Source organism: Choloepus didactylus, chromosome 14 (genome assembly GCF_015220235.1).
Source record: "Choloepus didactylus isolate mChoDid1 chromosome 14, mChoDid1.pri, whole genome shotgun sequence".
Lineage (NCBI taxonomy): Eukaryota > Metazoa > Chordata > Mammalia > Pilosa > Megalonychidae > Choloepus > Choloepus didactylus.
The window spans coordinates 22448543-22474041 of NC_051320.1; the positions used below are offsets into that span (position 1 = coordinate 22448543).

Sequence of the window (25499 nt, forward strand, 5' to 3'; positions counted from 1 at the left end):
AAATCAATTATTAAGGGAGTTTATCTGACAACTGTTTCAGTACCTAATACAGGGCCTTGCTCAGAATAGGTGTTCCATAAGTGCCAGCTGATTAAGAAACAACACAGATATTCTTACAAGTTCTATTTATTGCAATAATTTTCTGTTTTGCTACTTGCCACAATGGGAGTCAAAACATGTGAAAATAATAACAATGATCATTAAGAAATCCAGAGAAGAAGAGATGTGAATATTTGCAGCATTAATATAAAACTATAAGACACAGTCTTACCTTAACTATGAAATTCATTTGATGCATCTGCCAAAAATAGTACCCAAGGGGAGGAAATCGTATAAAGCAGTGAACTAAATTTCTAGCCATCAGTGGTCTTGTGGTGTTTTTGTGATTATCAAATGCCTCTTAAGCCTTTGTTTCTTGAACTTGAGACTTGCCTTTGGGGCATTTTTGCTTAGTAGCAGAACAACTGTGGGCACACGTCCAGGGGTAAACCCAGCTGTTCCCTGGGGTCTGGCAGCATTTTGAGACCAGACCCTGAGCCCGCAGGGTACATCAGGCATCCCTGGGATAACCTTGAATGCACAGAGTGAGATGCCCAGCTCACCCACACTCACTGGGGAGTGGGTCAGGGAGGACAGGGTTGTCCATAACGGACTGGGCCTGATCCCAGACAACCCTGTGAGGGACAGGTCCACTCTGACCTACTGACGGGCTAGAGATGTAAGGCTGGACAAAACCTGATTTTCTTATCGAGAATTCTCTATAGCACCGAACTAGCTGGTTTATATGTGTGTGGGGTGGGGGTGAGAGGGTGGAGGTGGAGGAGAGGATGGAAAAAGGAAGGTAGAGAGAAGGAACTAATATTGCTAATATTAATAATGAACATAATAATAATTAAATTTAATTGAGAATAATAAGTAAAACGAATATTTGCAGACTGTGTCAGATGCTGTTCAGTGTATATTACAGATGAATCGTATGTAAGTCTTTAATTCTTTCAACAGTCCTGTGAGGTTATGATCATTATTATTATAATTAACCCCTATGAAATGTTTTAATGTTTTAATCAAAGTAATTCATATGCTTAATTTTTTTTTTCCATTTTTATTGAGATTGTTCAGATACCATACAATTATCCAAAGATCCAAAGTGTACAATCACTTGCCCCTGGGTACCCTCATACAGCTGTGCATCCATCACACTTAATTTTTGTTCAATTTTTAGAAACTTTTCATTACTCCAGACAAGAAATAAAGTGAAAGATGAAAAAATAAAAAAAGAAAAGGAAACTCTAAACCTCCCCTATCCCTAACCAACCACCCTCAATTGTTGGCTCCTAGTATTGATATAGTACGTTTGTTACTGTTTATGAAAAAATGTTGAAATACTACTAACTGTAGTATATAGTTTGTAATAGGTATATAGTTCTTCCCTATATGTCCCTCTATTATTAACTTCTAATTGTATTGTCATACATTTGTTCTGGTTCATGAAGTGATTTCTAGTATTTGTACAGTTGATCATGGACATTGCCCACCACAGGATTCAGTTTTATACATTTCCATCTTTTGACCTCCAACTTTCCTTCTGGTGACATATATGACTCTGAGTTTCCCCTTTCCACCTCATTCACACACCATTCGGCGCTGTTAGTTACTCTCACATCTTGCTACCAACACCCCTGTTCATTTCCAAACATTTAAGTTCATCCTAATTGAACATTCTGCTCATACTAAGCAAGAGCATCTACATTTCTTCCACAAGGCAGGAGGGAGAGTCAAAGAAGGTAGAGAGGCAAAAGAAAGAGGAAACAAAAAAAAATGACAGCTAGGAAGCAGCAAAAGGAAAAATAACCTTAAATCAAAGTAGAATAAAGAATCAGACAATACCACCAATGTCAAGTGTCTAACATGCCTCCCCTATCCCCCCTCTTATCTGCATTCACCTTGGTATATCACCTTTGTTACATTAAAGGAAGCATAATACAATGATTCTATTAGTTACAGTCTCTAGTTCATGCTGATTGCATCCCTCCCCCCAATGCCTCCCCATTTTTAACACCTTGCAAGGTTGACATTTGCTTGTTCTCCCTCGTAAAACAATATATTTGTACATTTTATCACAATTGTTGAATACTCTAGATTTCACCAAGTTACACAGTCCAGTCTTTTATCTTTCCTCCTTTCTTGTGGTGTCTCACATGCTCCCCATCTTTCTCTCTCAACCGTATTCATAGTTACCTTTGTTCAGTGTACTTACATTGTTGTGCTACCATCTCCCAAAATTGTGTTCCAAACCACACACTCCTGTCTTCTATCACCCTGTAGTGCTCCCTTTAGTATTTCCTGTAGGGCAGGTGTCTTGTTCACAAAGTCTCTCATTGTCTGTTTGTCAGAAAATATTTTGAGATCTCCCTCATATTTGAAGGACAGCTTTGCTGGATACAGGATTCTTGGTTGGCGGTTTTTCTCTTTCAGTATCTTAAATATATCACACCACTTCCTTCTTGCCTCCATGGTTTCTGCTGAGAGATACGCACATAGTCTTATTAAGCTTCCTTTGTATGTAATGGATTGCTTTTCTCTTGCTGCTTTCAGGATTCTCTCTTTGTCTTTGACATTTGATAATCTGATTATTAAGTGTCTTGGCATAGGCCTCTTCATATCTCTTCTGTTTGGAGTACGCTGCGCTTCTTGGATCTGTAATTTTATGTCTTTCATAAGAGATGGGAAATTTTCATTAATTATTTCCTCTATTATTGCTTCTGCCCCTTTCCCTTCTCTTCTCCTTCTGGGACACCAATGATACGTACATTATTATACTTTGTTTCATCCTTGAGTTCCCAGAGACGTTGCTCATATTTTTTCATTCTTTTCTCCATCTGCTCCTTTGCGTGTAGGCTTTCAGGTGTTTTGTTCTCCAGTTCCTGAGTGTTTTCTTCTGCCTCTTGAGATCTGCTGTTGTATGTTTCCATTGTGTCTTTCATCTCTTTTGTTGTGCTTTTCATTTCCATAGATTCTACTAGTAGCTTTTTTGAACTTTTGATTTCTGCCATATACATGCCCAGTGCTTCCTTTACAGCCTCTATCTCTTTTACAATATCTTCTCTAAACTTTTTGAATTGATTTAGCATTAGTTGTTTAAATTCCTGTATCTCAGTTGAAGTGTATGTTTGTTCCTTTGACTGGGCCATAACTTTGTTTTTCTTAGTGTAGGTTGTAATTTTCTGTTGTCTAGGCATGGTTTCCTTGGTTATCCAAATCAGGTTTTCTCAGACCAGAACAGGCTCAGGTCCCAGAGGGAAGAAATATTCAGTATCTGGTTTCCCTGCGGGTGTGTCTTAGAAAATTGCTCCACCCTTTGATGCCTCGGGTCACTGTGCTTTTCTGCCCGGCAGGTGACGCCTGTTAGCCTATAATTCTTGACTGGTGTGAGGAGGTGTGGCCGTGTTCCCCCAGGCTCTGGGGTCTGGTTCTGAATGGAAAGGGCCCCACCCCTTTCCTCCTAGAGAAGATAGACCCCTCGGGTGGAGGTCATTAGCATTTCAATGGTCTCACTCTCTGCTTGTGCTGTCTCCACCCTTCCCAGAGTCACAGCCCTGGAAACTGAAAATGACTAGGGCTTTCTCCACTGAGCCAAAAAAGAAACAGGTAGTCCCCTTCAGACCCAGTCCAAGGCAACCTTCAGGCTCTCCCAGGTCAGTTGTCACCCAAAGCCTCTGTCTGTTTTTTGGGGCTGCGTACCTGTAGTGAGCAGTTCACACTCGCTACTTAAAACCACAGTTAGAACTCAGCTGAGCTGTATTCGCTTGCTGGGAGAGAGCTTCTCTCTGGCACCACGTGGCTCCACAGCTTGGGCTATGGGGGAGGGGGTCTCCCGACCTGGTTCCACAGGTTTTACTTACAGATTTTATGCTGTGTTCTTGGGCATTCCTCCCAATTCAGGCTGGTGTATGATGAATGGATGGTCTCATTTGTCCCCCCCCCCCCAGTTATTCTGGATTATTTACTAGTTGTTTCTGGTTTTTTGTAGTTGTTCCAGGGGGACTACTTAGTTTCCACTCCTCTCTATGCCGCCATCTTCCATATGCTTAATTTTAAAAATTCAAATAGTACTACAAGGCTTCCAGTGAGAGAGGCAGCCCCTGCTCCACTCTCTCCTCACTCCAAAGTCTCACACCCCAGGGTCAACTACTTTCAATTATTTCTGCGGTTTTTCTCTTCTGTGCCACCAATGACATGCTTATACTATTAGCATGCTCCCATTTCTTGATTGTTGAATTTCAGACTTTATATATTGACTTTCTATTGTAGAAAATTAGGGCTGAGCCCTCTCATGGCTGGGACTCCCTTTTACCCCACTTGGTAATTCCCTTCACTCTCCCCTGGGTTAACTCCCTTCTTTCCTGGATCCTTGTGTTCTTCTTAGTCAGTTTACTCTCTTGTTTCTGTGAAGCACATCCTTAAATCATCTCCTAAAATATGCAAAAAGTCCTCCTATTTTCAGCCTCATCCCCTTCAGAGTGCCTGGCTCCTGGATCCACCACTCAAACCAGCTTGCTTCTTGTAGGCTTCTCTGTCGCAGGCACTTAGCAAAGCTCAGCTGAAAAACTGAAGTATGTCACTTCCTTTCTAATTTCCAACATTTGGTTGACATCTCTCATCTGCTGTCATCTTAATCATTTTTTGTTCTTATTGATTTTTGCCTTTTTATTTCCTTACATGGAAGGTTTTAGAGGTGGAGAAGTTTGACCAGGTAGACCCCAACTCACCACTCCTGGTCCCTAGATAACCCTGGGGGATTTTCATTTATAATGGAATATTCAGGATGTTTTCTGATCTCTACCTTTGCCACTCACTACTGCCATGTGTCCCTAGGCTTTCCCAATATTTCCCATGCCTTCTCCAGATAGGTAGCTTTATGTTCGAGAACCAGGAATACTGTCCACTCACCTTGCAAATTCCCCTTCATTTCCTCGCTCATTAATTAAATAGATACTTACCGAGCACACACTCTACGTGAGGCAACGTTCTGGGCCCTGGCGATGCAGCAAAAATTAGGGCAGACCATGGCCTCTGCCCTCGTGGAGCTCATATTCAAGTGGAGGGAACAGACAGACCTGAGGCGGGGTGGGGGTGGGGGGGGCAGATAATTTTCTCAGTTTGGGAGTTTACTTTTCTCAGCTGGATTCCAAACATATGGCAGAAATCAAGTCAGGAGATCACAGACTTCATAGAAAACATATTGCTCCATGGCCAGGCAGAAATTCCTTTTGCAAAAATTAGATTCAGAAATCTTGAAGTTGAAAGTCTATACAATTTCCTTACCAGATTGGGGCTTCTCCCAACAGTTGGCCCAGTTCAAGTACTTGACTTCTACTTAGCTCTCTGCCCTTCTCTGAGTTTGGGGGCTGCAGCTGCATAATACCAAACTTCCAGATCAATGTTTTAGTAAACTTTCCTTGTTCACAACTCACAGAAAGAAATAGGTTTTACAGTTGATCCAGCAGCCACTTACGTTTTTGTAAGTGTTGGTTGTGACTCCCTAAATTGATTTCACAGTCCATAGTAACTGATAACCTGCAGTTATTAAAAAAACAAACAAACAAAAAACGGATCTAGATAACAACTAAAAAAATGTGTTTGGGAATATGTGAAAAGCTTTTAGATTTGGATTTGAATTTGTCAAATACTTCTGAAGCACAATCCCAGCCTCAGTCTTTAGATAAGATATATCAAAATTCTAGGTTCTTATATGAGTGGTCTATAACCACACCTCCCACTGTGCTCTGCAGAGGGGTCCTAAAGCACTACAATTAGGCCTAATTTTGCTCCTGTCCAAAACTCCCAAGCTACACTGATCATAAAGAGAACAGACAGAGAGTTTCCTATGTGTTGCAAACTTCTGGACTGCTCAGGGCCATTATACTGCTAATAGGTTATCCTTAACTAGCAATCGGTTGCCACCCCTCCTGCATGTGCTTAGCGTCTTCATTGCTTGGTCACTGTCCTTACTAGCACATATAATTGCAGTGCTTTGTATCAACCTGTCGCAACTCTGAAAAATCTTTGGCTGGTATTGACTTGTTAAGAATTCAGAGATCTGGGGATTATCTGTGAGAGCCACATTTCCAGGGCTCCACTCTCTCCCAGAAGAGCATTTTGCATTTTTCTTATTGCCCAAGTTTGAGTACAATTTTCACATTTACTGAGCACATTCACTGCACCCTTAACCACTGCCAGGTCCTCAGGAAGCTTTTGCACTTAATTTTCCCTGCAAATGGCAGGAGGAAATCAACGGAATTTACAAAGCACATGCTGACATTTTCCCTCTTACCCACAGCTACTTCCAACCAGTGCCTAGATTTAATACTCAGAGATTTTACCTCCCCCTAAACCACCCGGTCCTCACTCCATTTGGTCCGAATGGTGTTTGCTGAAGGAATAGGATCCATCTCCTCTGGAGAGCTGGTACAATCTTTAAAGTTAGTTTAACAGCACCTTCCCTTTCTTTACCTATAATGGGAAAGCCTCTCTTGGAAAAACTTGTGAGTGGGTGGAGACGTTGCTGGAGCTGGCTCCGAACGACTGGTGAGGGCTCTGAGTTCCATTTTCAGGAAATCCACCAGCCGGTTCGTTAAAACCTCCCTAGGCTTGCCATTGGCCTTGGTGGGAATACTCAGACCTCGCAAATGCTACCAGCCAGGGTTTCCATGTCCCCCGAGCTAGTTAAAAATCTACCAGCAGGCCACCGGGTCACTAGCGGGGAAGCGGACTTTGGGGGGGGGGAAGCTCCTGGAATTAGGCGGCTGGGGGTAGAGAGGCAAGGCGGGCCTGGCCACGCGGATTGCCCCCTCTACCCTGTCCCGTGGGAGGTGACCGACATTTATCTGCCTTCCTCCTCCCAGACCAGAAAAGAAGTCCGACCAGCCCATGTGCGAGGAGCACGAGGAGGAGCGCATCAACATCTACTGTCTGAACTGCGAAGTGCCCACCTGCTCCCTGTGCAAGGTCTTTGGGGCGCACAAGGATTGCCAGGTGGCTCCCCTCACTCACGTGTTCCAGAGGCAGAAGGTAAGCAAGACACTGTGGGCCCGCGTTGTGGGTTGGGCGTGTTGCAGGGGAGCGGGGAGGGATGTTGCGATAGGCTGGGGGTGGGTGGGCAAGGCCGGAGAGGGAAGGGATGCGCATGCGCAGGAAGGGGAGCCTTGGGGAAGGGTCAGTAGTTTTGCGCCGGCAGGAGGTTGCTGAAGACAGTCGGCCCAAGCTCAAGCGTTATTGGAGGGTCAGACTATAGAAAAGAAACCGATAACTTTTTTCATTCACCAATGAAATGTCCTTCAAGTCCTTTTCTCCCCAGCTCCTAGTGGAGGAGAGTTACAATGAATGACTTTTAGTTAAAGAACAACTTTAAAACATTTGCCTTGTGCTGCCCCTCGAGTCACCTAGGCCACGTGCTGCAAGGCTTTTCTTGAGGGCGGGGCGTGGCTCGCACCCCACAGCCTCAGCCCAGCCCAGCCCCCACATTCTGGCCAAACACAGCATGCTCTACCTCGCCCCACTCACACTACATTGCCAATCTGGTTCCATGCAGGAGCAGGTAGGAATTTATCCCTTTGATGCAAATAAGGGGGGTTGGCTGCGTACATAGAAGCTAGATGCTAGACACGGAGAATCTGAGGGGCCCCATATCTCAGCTTCTTTCACTTAGAATCATAGACTCCATATCTGGTAAGTTTTTCTGTGAGCATCTGAGTTGGAAGCCAAACTCTAGGGCAACACTGGTTATAACCAGTAAGTACTACTCTAAAGGAACAAGATTTAGCAAGAGATCATAATATTTATAACATTTATTTAGTTTTCAGTTCTCTTAGGATTTATTCTCCCTTTCCCCCCCCCAAATCATAGCATGTTAGAAGGGAAATGGTACCTGTTTTCAGGCTACTTCCCTCAGAGTCCCGAAGCCTCATGGATGTGACTCGGGCTGTGGGGGGACAGACAGGACAGACTGGAGGGATCCCCACCCCAGCTCCTGTTCAGCCTAAGCAGCTTCACTTTTACTTATTGGGATTCCGTATTGGCTTCTGTTTGAAGAAAGAGTTCTACAGCTTAAAAAATTTTACAACCACTGATCTAGTCCAATCTTCTCACTTTAAATATGAGAAAATTAGAAAATTGATTACTCATCTTGCCCAACATCATAGAGAAATTAAGGGTAGAGTTGGACCAAGCTTGTTCCCATTAAGGGCTCATGGTTGCTCCATAAGCCAACCTTGGGAAACCAGTCAGTAGGAAGAGTGAAATCTGTTCAGTTCAAAGGAGGAAAGGAATTTCAAAGTTGAAATTTCTCCCCCGGAACCAGATGAATGTTACAGTTTCAAGTTTGTAATGACTTACTCGTGTGTATGTGTGTGTGTGTGTCTGTTCATTATAGGGTGAACAGACACACACATTTATATGTTGAATAAATGAAGGGGTATTTACTATATATTTGCCCAAGTAAAACTGATCCTGAGCTACCCTAGGCAACTAATTCATTTTTGGTCCCTGAAATTACACATTGGACTCCATTCAATTTATAAATAGTTATTGCACTTCTTTAGTTTGAATATGCTGTTCTCTGTTTATGGCCTATAATTCACTGTCCTAAAGCTTTTAGCAGAGTCACATTCTCCCTGGAGAATTTGATGAAAACTATGAAACCTCTTCATTTATACACATAGGTACACAATTTACATACACTATCAGGAGGGTCACAGGCCTCAGATGCCTCCTTCTGGCTCCTCAGGGGTTGCCTGGACCCTAGCTTAGGAATAAATGAGGGCAATACCATGACTAATCAACAGTCAGTGGTGACTAGAAAAGTCCTAACCCCTGTGTCCCTCTTGTCTCTTCGTTAGTCTGAACTCAGTGATGGCATTGCCGTCCTTGTGGGAAGCAACGATCGAGTCCAGGGAGCAATCAGCCAGCTAGAGGACACCTGTAAAACTATTGAGGTAAGTCAAGCGACTCCAAGGACTCTAAACCAAGCCTGCAACTCCTGGGGGCTTGTGGCTTTCTCAACACCCCGCTAGAAATCCCTGCTCTACTGTTTCATTCCTTCCTTTTCAATGACCTCCTTTCAGATACAGGTCTGCAATATTCACCTCCTGGCACAGAAAGAGAAGTTTCCAAATGAGTCAACAGGCAGATTTTACCACCATAACTAGGGTTGACATTACATGTGCTAGTCTTTCCTGCTCAACTCACTTTGAAAGATTAGCTACGAGAAAAATCAATTTCGAGTATGAAAATGAGTGTTGTCTGTGCTTGTATCAAAATTTCCTTGTGGAAATACAAACAGTCTTAAGAAATGCTTTAGAAGGTCATTGCAGGTTAGAACATGTATTTGAGCTGCGTGTCTGGCACTGCAAAGGGCTAGCAGGAAGGGGCATCCTGCCTTCCTATTGTTAAAGGAGAGCTCAGGAGCTGGGAGTTCACTGGTGCCAGAGCTCAGGTTGGCTCATCTCCCTTTGCCCTCTGCCACCCAGGGCCTGGCATGTAATAAGCACTCAATAAAAACTCCTTGAATGAATGGATGAATGGCTGGCTGTTTAGCTCACACTTTAGCTTATGTAAGAAATAGCAAGAATCCATTTTTTAAAAAAAGTCAAATATAAACAGTGTAATTGCTGAAGGCAAAATGCTGAAGCCTAAAGAGATTTAGCTATGTAGCAGATGCCTTTTCAAGAACTGAAGATCTGCACACTAGTTATAGCCACACTGCAGAGTGGGCAGGGGCCAGGCCTCTGGGATCTGAGCCCAAGTGTCTGGCTCTGTAACCTGGAGCAATGTATTAATACCCACCTGCTCTAAGCTGTGAGGTTATTATTATTTTTTTAAGTTGGGCCCCAGGTGCAGGGGGTTCAGGTATCACACAGCTCAGCACATGACAGATCATCCTCATTGCCATCTACAAGGCCCCTCTTGTTAGCTGTTTATTTCCTCTTATCCCGTTGTCTACCCCTGTTCTCTCCCCATAAATAACATTTCTAACATGTTGGGTGTTCTGATTGGGTGTAGTCTTATAAAATGTGTATTATTTATATGCATGATTTTAATTTTGTAAATGTTACTGTGTTGTATTTCTCATTCTGTTTCTTACTTTTTTTAACCAAACATTATGTTTTTAAGATCTGTGCATATTGCTACACATACAGCTAGTCCATTCTTTCCAATCCCTCAGTTTTCTCCTCTGTAAAAATAAGATTATTATGATACCCACTGTATAGAGTTCCCATGAGGATTTAAATAAACACATGCAAAATGCTTAGCACAGTGCCTAGCATGCAGTAAGTGCTCAATAAATGCTAGCTAGTCTTATTATTTTATCATTAGGCAAATTCTATTAAAAAAGCTAAAGACCAGTTCCTCAATGATGGCTTCAAGCCATAAACATTTCCTTTCAGATTTACACATCATTAATTCTTTTCCATACTCCTGCTCCTGAAAAAATCCATGACAACTCTGGGTTCCATGCATAGAGGGAGAGTTTTCCCTGGTGAAGAGCCCAAAGAGATTCCAAAATGAACAATATAAATTCTTTTTCTCTTTACTTATTTACAGCAAAGGCCCAGTACAATTTAATCATTAAGCCACAAGTCAGCACTTCAGTGCTGTTCCATGGGGAATCCTGTGTGTATGAGTAGGAGTGTGTTGCTTGTGGATGAGTGAGATGATCTCTGTGCCTCTCTGGTCGAGGCCTTTATCAGAGACCTCTATTGGGTGCTTTCTGTGTGGGAGGGAGAAGCTGGAGATGCATACCCAAGAGAAGCCACTGGGCCACTTTGGGCCCTGATGCACAAGCAGCAGAGGAGACTGGGAGGGCGAGGAAGATGCTACAGGTTTTCTTAAAGGAAGTGGGTCAGAGGAGCAAACAGGAAGCAACTGTTTTTTTGTGTTGTGTTTTGTTTTGTTTTACTGAGAACAAGATGCAGTTTGAACTTAATTCAGCAGAAGATATTTAAAGCCAAAATCAGGAAGGATTTCCTAGATTGTTATTCCTATTATTACTGATAATAACATTGATTGAGCCTGACAGACTTGTATCAGGATTTTCATAAGTTACTAGTGGAGGGTGTGTAATCATACCCTGTAGGGCTTCAAGGAGACACCTGGGTTCAAGTCCAGGGGTCTTAAAAGTGTCTATTCCCTTTGACCCATTTGTTTCACCTCTGGGATTTTATCTTAAGGAAATAATCTAAGGCACAGATAATGCTTTATATTCAGAGCTTATCAACAAATAATTGTTCCAAACAAAAAACTGAACATGATCTAAAGTAATGAATGGTTAAGTAACTTATAGTGTCACCATTGTATGGAATGGAGTGCAATTATTTAAAAATGTGTTTGTAAAGAACTTTTAAAGACATGGGAAATGCTTCTCATGTTGGATGAGAAAAAGTAGTATATAAAAGAGAATAGAGTGCATATATTGATATATATCTTCAGTATAGATTCATAGTAGAAAACCTAGAATGGAGAAACCCCAAAAGGTTAAGAGCAATAATTAGTGGGACTGTAGGTGATTTTCAATCCCTTCTTCCTCTATTCCTGTATCACATGTTTTTCTAAAGTGAGCATGACATTTTTGATAATCAGTAGAAGGAAGGGATGAAAGAATGTGGCTTGGATAGGCTCTGTTCTGTTTAGGTGGCTCATCTGGAGATGTAGGGATTAGCTCAGAGCCCCACATAGCTCCCAGATTTTATGATTCCTGCTTCCAGCAGTGTCTTCCATTTGAGGGCAGAGACACTGCCACAAATGGCCACACCAGGTACCTGCAGTCACAGAAGTGATCCGCCATGGAGCCAAGGCATATCAATGGGCCAAACACCCGAAGCTCAGCTTCTCATCAGCCTGGTGAGGGTCTCCTCCGGCCTAAGGCAGAACACTGTGAGCAAGCCAGGCACTTGGGTGGGAAACGAGATCAGGGTCACAGAGCTCCTGTGTCTCCTCTTCTGCCCAGGGCTGTTTCCCTTTCTGGCTTTGCTCACCACCTGCCTGGGACATTTTCTGAGAAGACATTGTTGGCTCTGACCAGGGGGTGGGAGCTGCTGTTAAAGAGTTCTCTTTTCTGATTGGCGAAAAAGCCTTCGGGGATGGGAAATAGAGTAGTCCCTGGGGTGGGCACCATCCTTTCCTAATTACCTCACCTCTCACGCTTGGGGCCCTGACACCTGCCCTTTGGCGGCAGTGCCATTCCTTGCACATGTCTAATTTTGTCCCTAATTATGCAATCATGTCTCATAGGGCTGACCTGGAGACTTGCTGAGCTTAGGGTAAATCACACTGTAGACTGCTTGCTAGCTTTTACAGATAATGAATGTAGTGGGTGTTTATGATGGTGGCAGCCTCTAGAGGCATTATAGGGCAGTCTGAGCTGTGTCTAAACAGGGAATAGCATTTTCTGTCTGTGCTTTTGGGATGGTGATGGATGAAGGAGACGTGAATCTTGCTGTTCCTTATGGTTGAAAGCAGCTCAGCCTGGGCATTCCCTGAGCTCTGGATTGTGGGTTGTTTGTTCTGCTGGAGGGCCTTCCAGGCTGTTCTAGACTGGCCCAGCCTGGGCTGGAGCTGAACCTGCCTTTCCAGGCTCTGGGATAGTCTGGGACTGAGTAGGAAGGCTGCTGGTGGGAGTGGAGAAGTCCATGCCTCGGGAGCTCTCTGCTTCCAGAAAACTATGCTTGACAGTCCTTTCTCATCCCTAGAAAACATAACCTCCTTTCCTCTGCAACTCTTTACAAACAGCACTTATCCTATGTCATTGGATACCCAAGAGGGCAGGCTATAAATACTGACTGTCCCAAAGGCAGGCAGGCAGGCTACCTAGAAATAACCCTCTTTCCTATGAACAATTGTCTAGAGGAAACTGCTACAAGTTGAATAATAACTATTTGATGTTGAACATTTCCAATATCTGAAAAATGACAACTTTAGTAAAATCCTCCAGTGGTTTTGCAATGAGGACAAATCCATTGGGTGTTCAAAACAATCATTTTACCCCAAACCCCTTTGTCTCATCTCTGAAACACTGTCCATATAGTTACAAATATGAAGTAGGAACATAAGTTAATAAGAATCATTTTAATAAGCATGCTAGATTTTTTAAGTCAGTGTTTTTAAGGCAACATAACATGTACCTAAAAGGACAGATTTCAGAATTTGAATTTTACTCTACCACTTAATCATATGACCTTAAGCTCCCTGTCCCTCTATGTCCTCAATGGTAAAGTGGGGGATAATAATACCTTCTTCATAGCATTGTTGTGATGACTAATTTGAGGTAAGTGGCACATACCAGGGACTCGACATGTCCCCTCATATTATCTTCAGAGTAGGCATGGAAAGTGCTAATGATAGTTTTGAACCACTGGAGAATATGAAGCATCTTTTAAATGGTGTCAGAATAAGACGCTCACAGACTTGGTTAATTCTGACAGCAGGGCTGAGCAACTCTCTTCAAGGGAAAAATTGAAACTGAATGGAAATGGATATTAGCTCTATTCCTTATCTAAGAGGCCTTGTGGTAACTGGAAATCTTGGCTCCCAAGGGAGCCGGAGCCTCTTCCCGGAACGTGCTGACTGCCCACAGCAGAGAGGACCGAAGTCAACAGCCGCTGCTTGGCTTGCGGTGGTCCTGTGGCATTTGCCAAACCCCAGGGTTCAGGTCAGGAACAGTCCACTTGTCTTCAACCCTGAGGATTTACTCGTGGAGATTCTAAATGATCTGGACTAGCCTAGGGAATCCCTAATGTCGATTGCCCCAAGGGTAAGCATTAGCAATCCCACAAAATTATGATATAATTAGCCTTCTAACACGAAGTGAGTGGTGGAAAAGAGCCTGAGTTTTGGAGTCCTGAGACCCTGGAGCAGAGTTGCCTGGTGGTGCACTGCGCAAAGCCCAGGGTGTGTTCCTGAGGGCTGCATGTGCCCAGAGCGACTATGGTTCTCGATTTGTGTGTGTGTGTGTTGAGGGGGGGTCCCTACTCTGGTGCACACAAAGACCCCAGAGGGGTGGGCGCACAGACCTGTGATCTCATCTCGTCTGCCCCCCACCCCCCCACCCTCCGGGATCCTGTGTGCCTGTAACGGGGCTTTCCTCAGGAGAAGTATCCTAGTTTAATGTCGTTCTTCCTTCCAGTGTAGTTCTTCCTTCTCTGCTTTTTTTTTTTCCCCCCGGGAAAAAAGAAAACCTGTGTGACTTACTGAAGGGAATTTTGAACTTTGTATTTCAAATGAACCAGAGCAGGTACGTCCAGACCGAGAGTTGCAGCTCCAAACAAGTGTCTTGACTGTTGGAGGAATGCAGCATCCCAATGAAGGGGCCGTTAGAGCCGCAGCTGCTCAGTGACAAGTGTCAGGGGCCAAGTGCTTCTCTTCAGCTCTATTTTAGTCACCGAGCCATGCTCCTTACATGGTAAAGGTGATGGCCACAATTGTCTGAGGTCTTTCCTGTCTTAGCCACGGTGCACACTCAAACTGAGGCTGACATTGCAGATAATTTAGGTCCTGGCACTGTAGACGGCCAGTCTGAAACTGGCTGGAAAGGAGAGAGGCCTCTTACAGCCTGAACACTGTCTGAAATGCCTCCACATTGACCTGAAGGTGTAGCGTCTTGGAACTGTAGCGTCAGAAGGGAACTTAACTATCGTCTCATATGATCCCTTATTTTACAGATTTTTAAAACTGTCCATTGAGGCTCAGTGGCTCCCCTAAGGTTACATGGACATCCTTTGCAGTCTTCTTTTGAGTATTAAATGAAACAGAGGCTTGAAGTATCTTCTTAAATACCTATTTCTTTGGACCAGAATAAAATTGGAGCTTTTCGTTGCAGGGCTGAATATCATAGCTACAAGTCGTATTTCATTCATTCATTCGTTCAGTGACTCAATTTATATTTTTTGGGTGTGCATTACATGCTATATTGTGTACACATAATGCTGGGGAAATAGTGGTGAAATAAACACAGAAGGTTTCTGCCCTCTGGGTGTTTATATTACTAGTAGAGGACTTAGACAGTAAATCAAATGAATAACAAGAGAATTATTTAAAGTAATAAGTGCCTGGGGGAAAGTGAACCAGTGTAAATCAAGTCATTAAAAAGGCTGGTTTGATGGCATTTTGTTTGGCAGGCTATCCTTTTAATATTGGATTATCTATTGCTGTTTTTTTTCCCCCATGAAAAGCTTCCCTTTGCACCAGCATATATTATTTTATCTTATTGCCACTAAAATAGAAAGGTTGCCAAAAATTGGAGCCTGTCAGTGAAGGCTCTTTGAAATTACAGAGCTAAACAATTGTTTTTAGATAAGTACTAAAGGTTACTGGCTTACTTCAAAGGAATCATCCAAATGACTACTTGCTTTTTTTCTTTTCATCCAGATATGTTGGCAATGGATGGCAACACATATCCCACATATCATATTTTGTCTTTTCAATATGAACATAATAGACCTCCCTTTATAAAATCACCCCTGTTGATTTTTATCAGGTTTTCCCCAGAGATGGGAGGGATTTTATTTTCATTAAAGTATTGCAGGCAGATTTAGTTTGGTTCTTCCAAGATACCAATGAATATAACTGTCCTGGCAGACCCAGGAGGAAGGTCATGTTGCTGTTGGAGGCTTTGCATAAGAATATACTTGGAAGCCAACCCTAGTGTATTTCTGATGGAAGTTATTTCATTGCTAAACTCATTCATGCAAACGCATGTGTGCCCAAACCCACGCCTGCAGGCACGCACACACAGAACATAGGAACCACAGACCTCAAAAAGAAGAAAATGAAAACATTTGGAAAAATTAACTTGAGAGCCCCCAAAATATATATCTTGATTCAGTTACTACCCAGAGGGGTGTGTGTGTGTTTGTGTGTGTGTTTGTGTGTGTACATGCATAGCCTGGAATTGGGCTTAAAGATATACATACCTTTTTACTTGGATAAATGAAAAATTATGTTAAAAGCAAAGAGAAATCTTTGAGGTGAGGAAGTTTTTGTGGAAAAGAGAGAAACTTGGTGGCTCTCATGCCTTTGCAGGTAGCAACCACCCTTTAATGTGTGCTAGATCCAGACATTTTGATATTGCAGAAGTCCACTTTTTTCATATGCCATTTTTCAAATTACTAGAAAATCAAGGTGAAGATGTTTCAGGTTCACATTTACAAAGGACGGGAGGTACTGAGATTCAGAGTAACCACTATCAGCAGGTAGTGGCCCCTGAGAGCATTTTTTTCTTTCATAGCACATACCTGTTACCCAGTTAGCTTAGAGAGAGAATTGATAAACTGAGGTGTTTGTTGTTCACTGGCTCTCACAGCACTTTGTACGTCTTGTATCCAAAATTGAAAGGCACTCAAATTAGTCTCTTATGTGTTGTTTCTATCTCAGAGAGAATGAAAAAAAAATTGGAGAATTTCATTTTCATGGAGTATTTCACATTTGAATCTGACATTAGATTAACCTGAGCATATTGAGTTAATTTTTAAAAGTTTATAAAGTACCAATTTCATAATTCCACTTATGAAACATGCATTTTTGCTATTTCAGAAACAGATTTGTCTAAGTCTTACCATATTTTGCACAGAATTATATTGAAGACACATAAAGCAAGAGAAGAAAGTGGATTTTTTTTCTGTTAGAACTCAGAAAATACAGTAATTCTTCTACTATTCTCCTGAATGCTGGAAGATTACAGCATGTTTGTTGATCTTAAAATGCATGACACATTGTAAGCATTTAGTGAATTTTGTTGCAAGAATGAACAAATGAATATAATTCTGAAACAACTTGAACTTTCTTGCCTTTAAAAGCCTATGTTCAGCATAGAAGATTTGTTGAAAGGCATCTGTTCAGTTCACAACTGCTCAGATAAAAATTTTTTTCAAGTTGTTTTGAAATATGGGCACAGTGAGGTGTGGCAGGAGCAGCAGAGATCTAGGAGTTTGAAGGTCTAGGCTCTAGGTCAGGCATCACCACTAACTGACATCATGGTCTTGAGAAAGTGACTTAATTCTGCTGCGTTTCACTTTCCACATGAGTGAAATGACTGGTTTGGAGCAAATTACTTCTAAGATCCCATTCAGCTTCAAAGTTCCACAACTGAATAATTCAAATTATAGAAAATTGGATCTAAATTTAAAAGATACCGAAATAACACCTTCTCTGTGCCAGGTACTATCCTAAGTGCTTTATAATGTGTGTACTTACATAATAATAATAAAAAAGCAGATACCCTGCATAAGGCAGCAGTTCCGAAACTGTAAAGTATAAGCAAATGATGGTTGCTATTAAAATGAGAGTAATTTTATTTAAATTCAATATAGTTAAAATCATTTATTAACCTGAATAGAAATAAAATAATATTTGGAATTGAAAATAATATTAAGAATGGAACTAGTGAGTCCATTTAAACTATTAAATAAAATTCATATGTCCAAAATAAATGGTCCAATCTTTACTTGACTTAAGAGAATATATTAACCATGAGACATGACTTCATAACAGTCTCCTCATAAATAATATTGCTCTCATAAACTTGAATGTTCCCATACATATTAAATCATAAGGAAGCATTTTATGAAACCAAGGCATTCTACCAGCATCACATCTTAATTGAAAAATCAGCTGGAAACACATTGTATGTTTACAGTAATCAGAAGAACTTTCTAAACATCATAGAGGCATATTTTAGGAATGCAGTGGGTACATGGTTCCTATAAGCTTAGAACAGAAGGTAACACAGTGAAAGAAAGTTTGATTGGGAAGTAACTAACAGGCTTCAGCTCTCAGGGCTTTTTGTAATAGTCCAAATCTCAGGCTAAAGGGCTGGAAGTGGATGGAAATTTGTCAACCCAGCAATTTCCACTGTGATGACATTCGGCTTGGGTCCTTGCATTACTCTGACAGCTGCCTACACTTCACACATTTCTTCTCTCTTCTCTCACCTTCTCTACTCCTACTCATCCTTTAAGGCCAAACTCAGGCATCATTTCCTTTAAGAAGCTTTTGCTGACAACAACACTGAATGCTCTCCTCATATGTCCCCCATCCACACAAAGGGCTGGATTAAGGCTCCATCTCTGTGCTTCTATAAAACCTGGCATAAATCTCTAACATATGTCCATGATCCAGCCTACTATATTGTATTACATTATTGGCCTAGTCTTTCTCATCTAGTGAACTCTAAGCTTCTTGAGAACAAAATTATGTTTAATTCCTTTTGGATTTCCAGAGTCTTACATAGTGCTTGACACAAATTAAATGCTTAAGAATTGTCTGTTAAATGAATGAAAGGATAGACAATGACAATGGTAACAGGTATTTACTGTTAAAATGGTTTGAACCATTGGATGTCCTTCATGCATTATAATTTGTTAAGAACCTGTGATGAGAATCGACTGTATTTCAAGGGAAGCAGTGGTACGAGATATGTATTTTTCACACATTGGTAGAGTATCTTCATAATCAACAATTTGGTTTAGGTCATTCTTCTTATCCTTACTCTGAGAATAACAGGAAAATTGGGGAAACATGAAACAATTTTTTAAAAATCCATTCAACAGATATTTACTGAATAACTACTATATGCAAGGTGGTATATGTCCTAGGCAAATAAATCCAAACCAGATTCTACCCTTAAGGATAATATAATTTAGATATTTAAGAAACTCATGTAAAGGAAGAAAGCAATACATGATATAAAACAGGCCAATGTTTACTGAAATGAAAGAGCACGTGATAAGGGTCACACAGAGGTCAGAGATGTCTGAGATACATTGGCTGGATTTCCACATAGCCACTGCAGGGCAAGAGAACTAGGTTGCATCACCATCACTCAGGAGCTTCCCTTGACTGTAAGGGCCTAGACCCAGAGATGATCAGATACAAAAGATTGGCATACACATACACACCAAGCTTACCGGAGCTTGAAAAATCAAAAGATCAATGAATACTGCAATTGGAAAGCAAATTGTGATGAAAACATGGACTCAGAATAAAGTGAGCTGGATGGTACTAGGGATGCTTCAGCCACACACTGCACATGCACAAGCCTGGTTTCTAATACAGCCCTTCTCTCCAGGAGACAATATTTCCCTGTCTCAGCCAGTATCGGATAAATACAGGACCTAGCGGGTATAGGTATATACCATAAGTGGTAACTCTTTTATGGGATTTAAGAGGATGGAAAGATGACATTCAACTGTAGAGATCAAAGAAAGTTTTATGGAAGAAGTATTATTTAAACAATGTCTTTAAGATTGCTTAGAGATTGCAACTGTGCATTCAGGAGAAAAAAAACATTCTAGGCATAGGGGAAAGCATGAGCAAAGAAAGTGAGCAGTTTCATTTTTCTGGAACACCAAGTATGTGAAGAATAGTAGAATATTATACAGGAAAGGTGGAATCCAATCATTGAGGGTCTTAAAAGCCAGTTTTGAGATCTGAATGTGATTCTTTGGGCAACAGGGAGTCATAACAGAAAAAAAATGATTAGAATTGTACTTAAAAATGAATCTGGGTGCTGCGTGTGAGGTGGCTTGGAGGGAAGAATCCCAGATGCAGAGAGCACTGGGAAGCTACAGAATCCTCATGAGGGGAGAGTAGTGATGTAGGTGGAGCAGAAAGAGACTGGAGATACAAATCAGGAAGTACCATAGCTTTTTCCTTACATGCATACTCCAAAGCAAAATATAACAAAACAAAATGTGCCCTAATTTCTATGAAATTCTCCATTTATAAAGAACAGAAGCTTGAAATCATTGATCCATTTATCTGATGTGATTGAATTTTAAATTGCCTGAATATTACATTGATAAAGGGGATTTTCAAGGCATCAACATGGGTATCTATACCTAAAGGGACAGCTTAAGGGAAAAGAACAAAATATTGACCATTAATAAATTTTCTCATCTCTCAAAATGTTTAAGTAATTTCTCTGAATAGACTGCTTTCAAATACTTTCTAACATTAGCTAACCCAACTAATAGGATTGCTGCAGAAAACAGAAACAGGAGCTTTGTGAGAAGTTTGATTACCTGTATGGCATCCTAGAGGAAAGGAAGAATGAAATGACGCAAGTCATTACCCGAACACAAGAGGAGAAATTGGAACATGTCCGTGCACTGATCAAAAAATATTCTAATCATTTGGAGAACGTATCGAAATTGGTTGAATCAGGAATCCAGTTCATGGATGAACCAGAAATGGCAGTGTTTCTGCAGGTAACTTTCTTTTTGGCACCAGAAGAAACAAAAAAAATGTGAGTTGTTGGAGAATTAGTTGCTATTAAAAATTGATAGAAAACATCTCCTTCAAGGGAATTTCATTATTTTATGTCCATCTCATTTGCTGTATAAGCCCACTATCTGTTTATATCTTCATGTGGTTAAAATAACTTAACATATTTAAAGAATAACATTGCATAAATGTGAGGGTCCTGATATTAAAAAGCAGTCATTTATAGCTTTTGGAAATTAAGCTATGAGATTCTGAGAGTCAGCAAAGGAAATACCATCTTGATAAAAAGATAAAGAATTTAATAGTCTTATCTTTTTTTTTTCACAGAATGCAAAAACCCTCTTACAAAAGTAAGTCATTTTCATTTTTTGGAAAAATGTATGTTTTTCCTTTTCACCCAAGGCTATCAAACATTAAACAGTGACACCTTGTCTTTATTGCAGAATTTCTGAAGCATCAAAGGCATTTCAGATGGAGAAAATAGAACATGGCTATGAAAATATGAACCACTTCACAGTCAACCTCAATAGAGAAGAAAAAATAATACGAGAAATTGATTTTTATAGAGGTTTGTTATTCTTTTGACCATATGGCCAAAATTGCAGGTGTGTGAAAGCTGCGGGGGATTCAGTGGGAGGAAGGGGGGAGTTCAGAATCACTGCCAGAATGGATGTCAGCAACTTTACTAATCCAAAGTGAAGCTCTAGCCCATTGTAGAATCATATAACTGGTTGACAGTGTTTATTTAGCTTTGCATATCACAGTCATATTGAGCATTTGACTCTGAGTAAATACTTAATTGTTGGTGATGATGATATTGCAACTTCAACTATACACAAAATGTTAGCCACTACAATGTAAAATGTGATCAGGTGCAAGATTAAGGATGAGATAAAAATAAAGCATAGATGACAACTGAGCTAGATATGATAGTACATCCACTTAATCAAACTTTACAGGGCGAGAATAGTAACGAGTCATAGAATAAATCACAATCTGGAAATAAAGCTGGGTCAATGTGATCAGAGCTACTCCATGAGATATAAATGCATCCCTACCCTTTAGCCCAGAAATCCCATTCCTGGAAACTTATCCTGCCAAAGTAACTGAAAAGAAGAAAATAACTTTGTTGCTGACCACAGCTTTGATCACCTTGATTCATCCTAGCCCAATCTTGGTGACGAGACCCCTTCGCCAGGCCACTAACAGTGCCATGAGGCTGTACCAGTGTCCACAGACTTAATTTTGGAAGTAAATCTTTAGGATGGATTTTTTTAATTGCTTATTACTATCGGAGGTTAATTAATATCAGTGGGCTAGGAAAGGAGACCTGGCGTTAATTGTGGCACAAGTTAGTATTCCCCGAACAAAGGAGGTAAGAAATTAAAATGAAACGAGGGTTTTGTATGTTTTCTGAAATAAAAAAAGAGAATTGCATTTCAGTTTAGTTCTACAGAAATAAATAGGTGACAATCCTTTTAGCCCCCTGGGAGCCTGTGGATGTGATAGACTATGGTAAAAATGTGAACTAACTATGGTGGGTAAGGTGGATGGTATGTAGTAATGGTGCAGACTACACATAGTACTGGGGAGGGGAGCAAGGAGGCACCAATGTTTGGGTGCCCCTTCACATTTGTCCTGCCCACATTTAACTAGAACCACAAGGCGCTAGCCTGGCGTATTTAGTCTATCTTCAAGTGTCTGTTGGAGAGATTTTCCTCAGCCCGTCCTTAGCCTGGACTGTAAGTACTCACCACTAATTGTATTTTGGCTGCAGTGGTAACTATAGCAAATAAAAAGATAACTCTCCTTATCTGACCAGAAGAGGAAGACGATGCAGAAGAAGGAGGAGGACAAGGAAAAGGAGAAGAAGAAGAAGTAGCAGAAGTGGAAGAGGTAGAAAATGTTCGAACAGAGTCATCAGGAGAAGATGAAAGCCCGGAGAAAGCTTTGCAGCCCTCTCCACCCACTTTGGAGCTCCAAGCTGCCCCAGGGGCACTTCCAGTTCCCACTCCAGAGCTGCCTCCAGCCCTGCCTCAGGCATCTGCTGCCAGCACCCCGGTGACACAGGTAAACTCGGCATGAGCTCCTTCACCCAGGACACACAGGCGTGTCTCTTTGCTGAAATCTTAAGCAACTTATTCTAATTTAGGAAAAAATGTGGCAGACATTTGTATGTGGAAGACAAGAGATGTCAGGGAAGACAGTGTCAGAAAGACAAGTCCTCTAGGGGACTCAGCAGGTCCATCATGTCATAGCTGATTGGCAAGACTTAGTGTAGCATGATTTTCCCACCAATCACGCTCTCAAATCTGAGGCAATCTTTGTCTAGAAATTGTGCGTGTGTGTGCTTGTGTCGTGTGTGTGTGTGTGTGTGTAACATGTTAATCCCTAGAGAGTCCAGATCATGAGGCTCTGGTCTGCTCTTTGTTGCTTAGTGAATACCTACATAGGGTACAGGAAGAGGAATATATAGAGTGACTAGCATAATTATAAAAAATACAGTGATTATACGTTCAGAACTTTGATTTTTTTTTATAGAGAATAAAGGAAGTAAAAAGAGAAGCCACACTAGTTTATGTCCCTGCTGCTTGCCCTGAAATAAAACTGCATCTTTCCTCCAAGGGGCAAACAAATGAAACCTGGTTTCCTAAGTGTTTGTCATTTGATGGGATTAAGTGTCGACAGAATTGTTTAAAAAATAGGAAATTAGCTCACCATGGATGCTGCACTGATTGGCTGACCATATGTTCCTGAGTTGCCACTGTCCAGTTTTCAAGCCCTGGTGCAGACTCCATGGCACCTTCAGTAGATAGGAGCCCAACCTGTTAAGCTTATGGGCAATGCAGACATGCAGAAGGGGGACCCTGCTTTGCACCTGCTTTCAGAGTGGATTGAAATTATCTGTAGAAACAAAACCTCAGAGCAGGGACTCGGAGATGGAATTATGTTCTATGCTCTATCTCCTTAGGAAACCAGACAGAAAAAAAAACTATAGTTATTAGAATCTGGAAATTCTGGGGATACAGACTGCACTGAAATTAAAAGTGGTGTGGTAATTAAATGAGGGTTGCATTTGAACATAAAGTAGACTGTTGGTTTTAGAAAAGAGATGTGGGGGCCCATAGATAATACCAATAGAATTAATTTTAGTCAATAATTTGAGCCTCCTCCCACATCTGATATTTAATAAACAACTTTCATTTTAGGCTTTTGCTTTTTGCCTGCCCTGGCTACCATTTAATGAAAGACATGCACAGAAGAGAAGAAAGGGGCCATATTCAGATTCCAAGACACAGGAGAGCTGCTGTCAGCATTCTTTCCCTAGCACTTCGGGAGGGTGGGATGAGCTAAAATATGCAATAAATCGAGCACTGCAAACAAAGGCTCACAGTTTTCAAACCCAAAGGGAACTAAAACCGACTGCTTTCTTCTTCTTCTCCTTCTTTTTCTTTTTTCTTTTCTTTTCTTTTCTCTTTTTCTTTTTTTTTTTTCTTTTTTTTTTTTTTCACTTTTGAATTTATCTGTCCTGATTAAGGGGGAGGTTGTGCCCAGTGGTTCTCAGCAGACCACAGAGTCTGAAACTCCAGTCCATGCAGCATCGGAAACTGCGGATCCCTTGTTTTATCCTAGTTGGTATAAAGGCCAAACCCGGAAAGCCACCAACCCACCTTCTACCGCAGGGAGCGAAAGTCTGGGGCAAATAGGGCCAACAGGTTCTGAGGATTCGAGTGTACAGAAGGCAGAAGGGGCAGAAGCCGCAGCGAATGAGAGGGCAGCAGTGAGTGGTAAGGAAACTAGTTCACCTGCAGCTGCTTCTCAGGTTAGTGTCCATGCTCTTGTGCTCTGGTGTTGGAATGCCTTTCTGTGCCTCCCAGGGCCCCAGGGAAGAGGCCCCAGCAAGAAAGAAGGGCTTTCAAAGGGGCAGAGAGAAATGGTTACCATGGGGAAAATACAGAAACAACTCACCCCAGTGCCTACTTGCCTTTTAACCATTATATAAAAAAACACAGATTTGGCTTGACTCTGATTGTGGTGATCTCACACCTGGCTTCCCAGGGGAGGGGGCAAAAGGGAGCCTTGCCATTAGGCATGGGCCTGGTAGCTGCTTGGTCTGCAGTGACTGGCTGGTGTCCCTGGCTCTCCTTCAAAACGGCCACTTACTTGTCCCCGCTCAGCCTTTTCTGTGTCCTCTTTGGGCTTCCAAGGACTAATCACATGCTTTCATTCCCAGCAGCCCCAGAGTACGTTTGAATTGATTTTTTAACCTGCTCTTAAAGTAACCTCTGATACATGAATTCCGGGAGTGTGCTGGACATGGCTAGCAAAGGTGGCCTTGGTGCAATTAAAGTGGTGCTTCCTAAGCATGTGCTTCCGGGGAAAGCACACATTTTCCTCCATTCTATTTTATTTTAAGGGACACTTGAGATCTTTTTTCTTTTTTCTTTGTATGATGAATGTTTGAGGTCTCCCTAACTCTGGGTTAGATGTTTGCATGGCTCCAAGATCCCATAGAAGGAATCTCCCATTTCTTCCCAGGGGAAGCATGCCTGTCATTACTGCCTGCTCATGGGCATTCATCCATGAAGCATGTGGATATAAGGCTGCCCGGACAAGGGGCTGCCAAAGGAAAGCCTCTACTCCCAGGCTCCTGGGTCCTCAGGTGATTTTGAACAATGAACATCATTTTTTCAAAAATCAGAAAATTACTTATTATTTGACTGGCTCAAGTGAATTTCAATTTGATAAGGTAATAAAAGGAACTGATTTTTGGAAAATTAGAACTAACATGCTTTGGTGCTGGATATTTCTTTTCATAGATGAAAAATGGCCAAAATAAATGCTTGGCGTGAGGAAAACTTTTTAGGTGGTTTTAATGAATGGTAAAATAATGGAGTTGATTTTGATTATTTCTAGAAATTTTATGGAAATTTTTCCATATTTAGTGGAAGTCACGTGAGGAGGAGCTGTTTTCTGTAAACAGTGGTGTATCACCCTGTGAAAAGCACATGGTAGGGCCCTGAACCAAGACGAAAAGTCCATCTAAATGTTGTTGTTAAAAGTATTTGTGATCATGTCAGTGAAGCTTTCTTCTTGTTTTCTCACAGGAGTTAGCAATCTGCCTAGCCCTTTTGGCTTTTCTTATACTTCACTACATCTGGCGTCAGATTTGGTGTTTGATTTTGACTTTAATGGGTAGGAAATATTTTCTTTTCCCTTGACTA

The 25499-nt window shown here is 41.5% G+C and overlaps 1 protein-coding gene across 1 annotated transcript in view; it reads left to right on the forward strand.

Moving 5' to 3' along the window:
- The window catches only part of TRIM55 (tripartite motif containing 55), a 47307-nt gene that overhangs the window by 2619 nt on the left and 19189 nt on the right, over positions 1–25499 (forward strand). Inside the window, exons 3-8 of the mRNA XM_037803429.1 lie at positions 6906–7071; positions 8898–8993; positions 20025–20258; positions 20602–20624; positions 20718–20842; positions 22097–22344. Coding sequence (XP_037659357.1) covers positions 6906–7071; positions 8898–8993; positions 20025–20258; positions 20602–20624; positions 20718–20842; positions 22097–22344 — 892 coding nt within the window. The remainder of the gene's footprint in view (positions 1–6905; positions 7072–8897; positions 8994–20024; positions 20259–20601; positions 20625–20717; positions 20843–22096; positions 22345–25499) is intronic.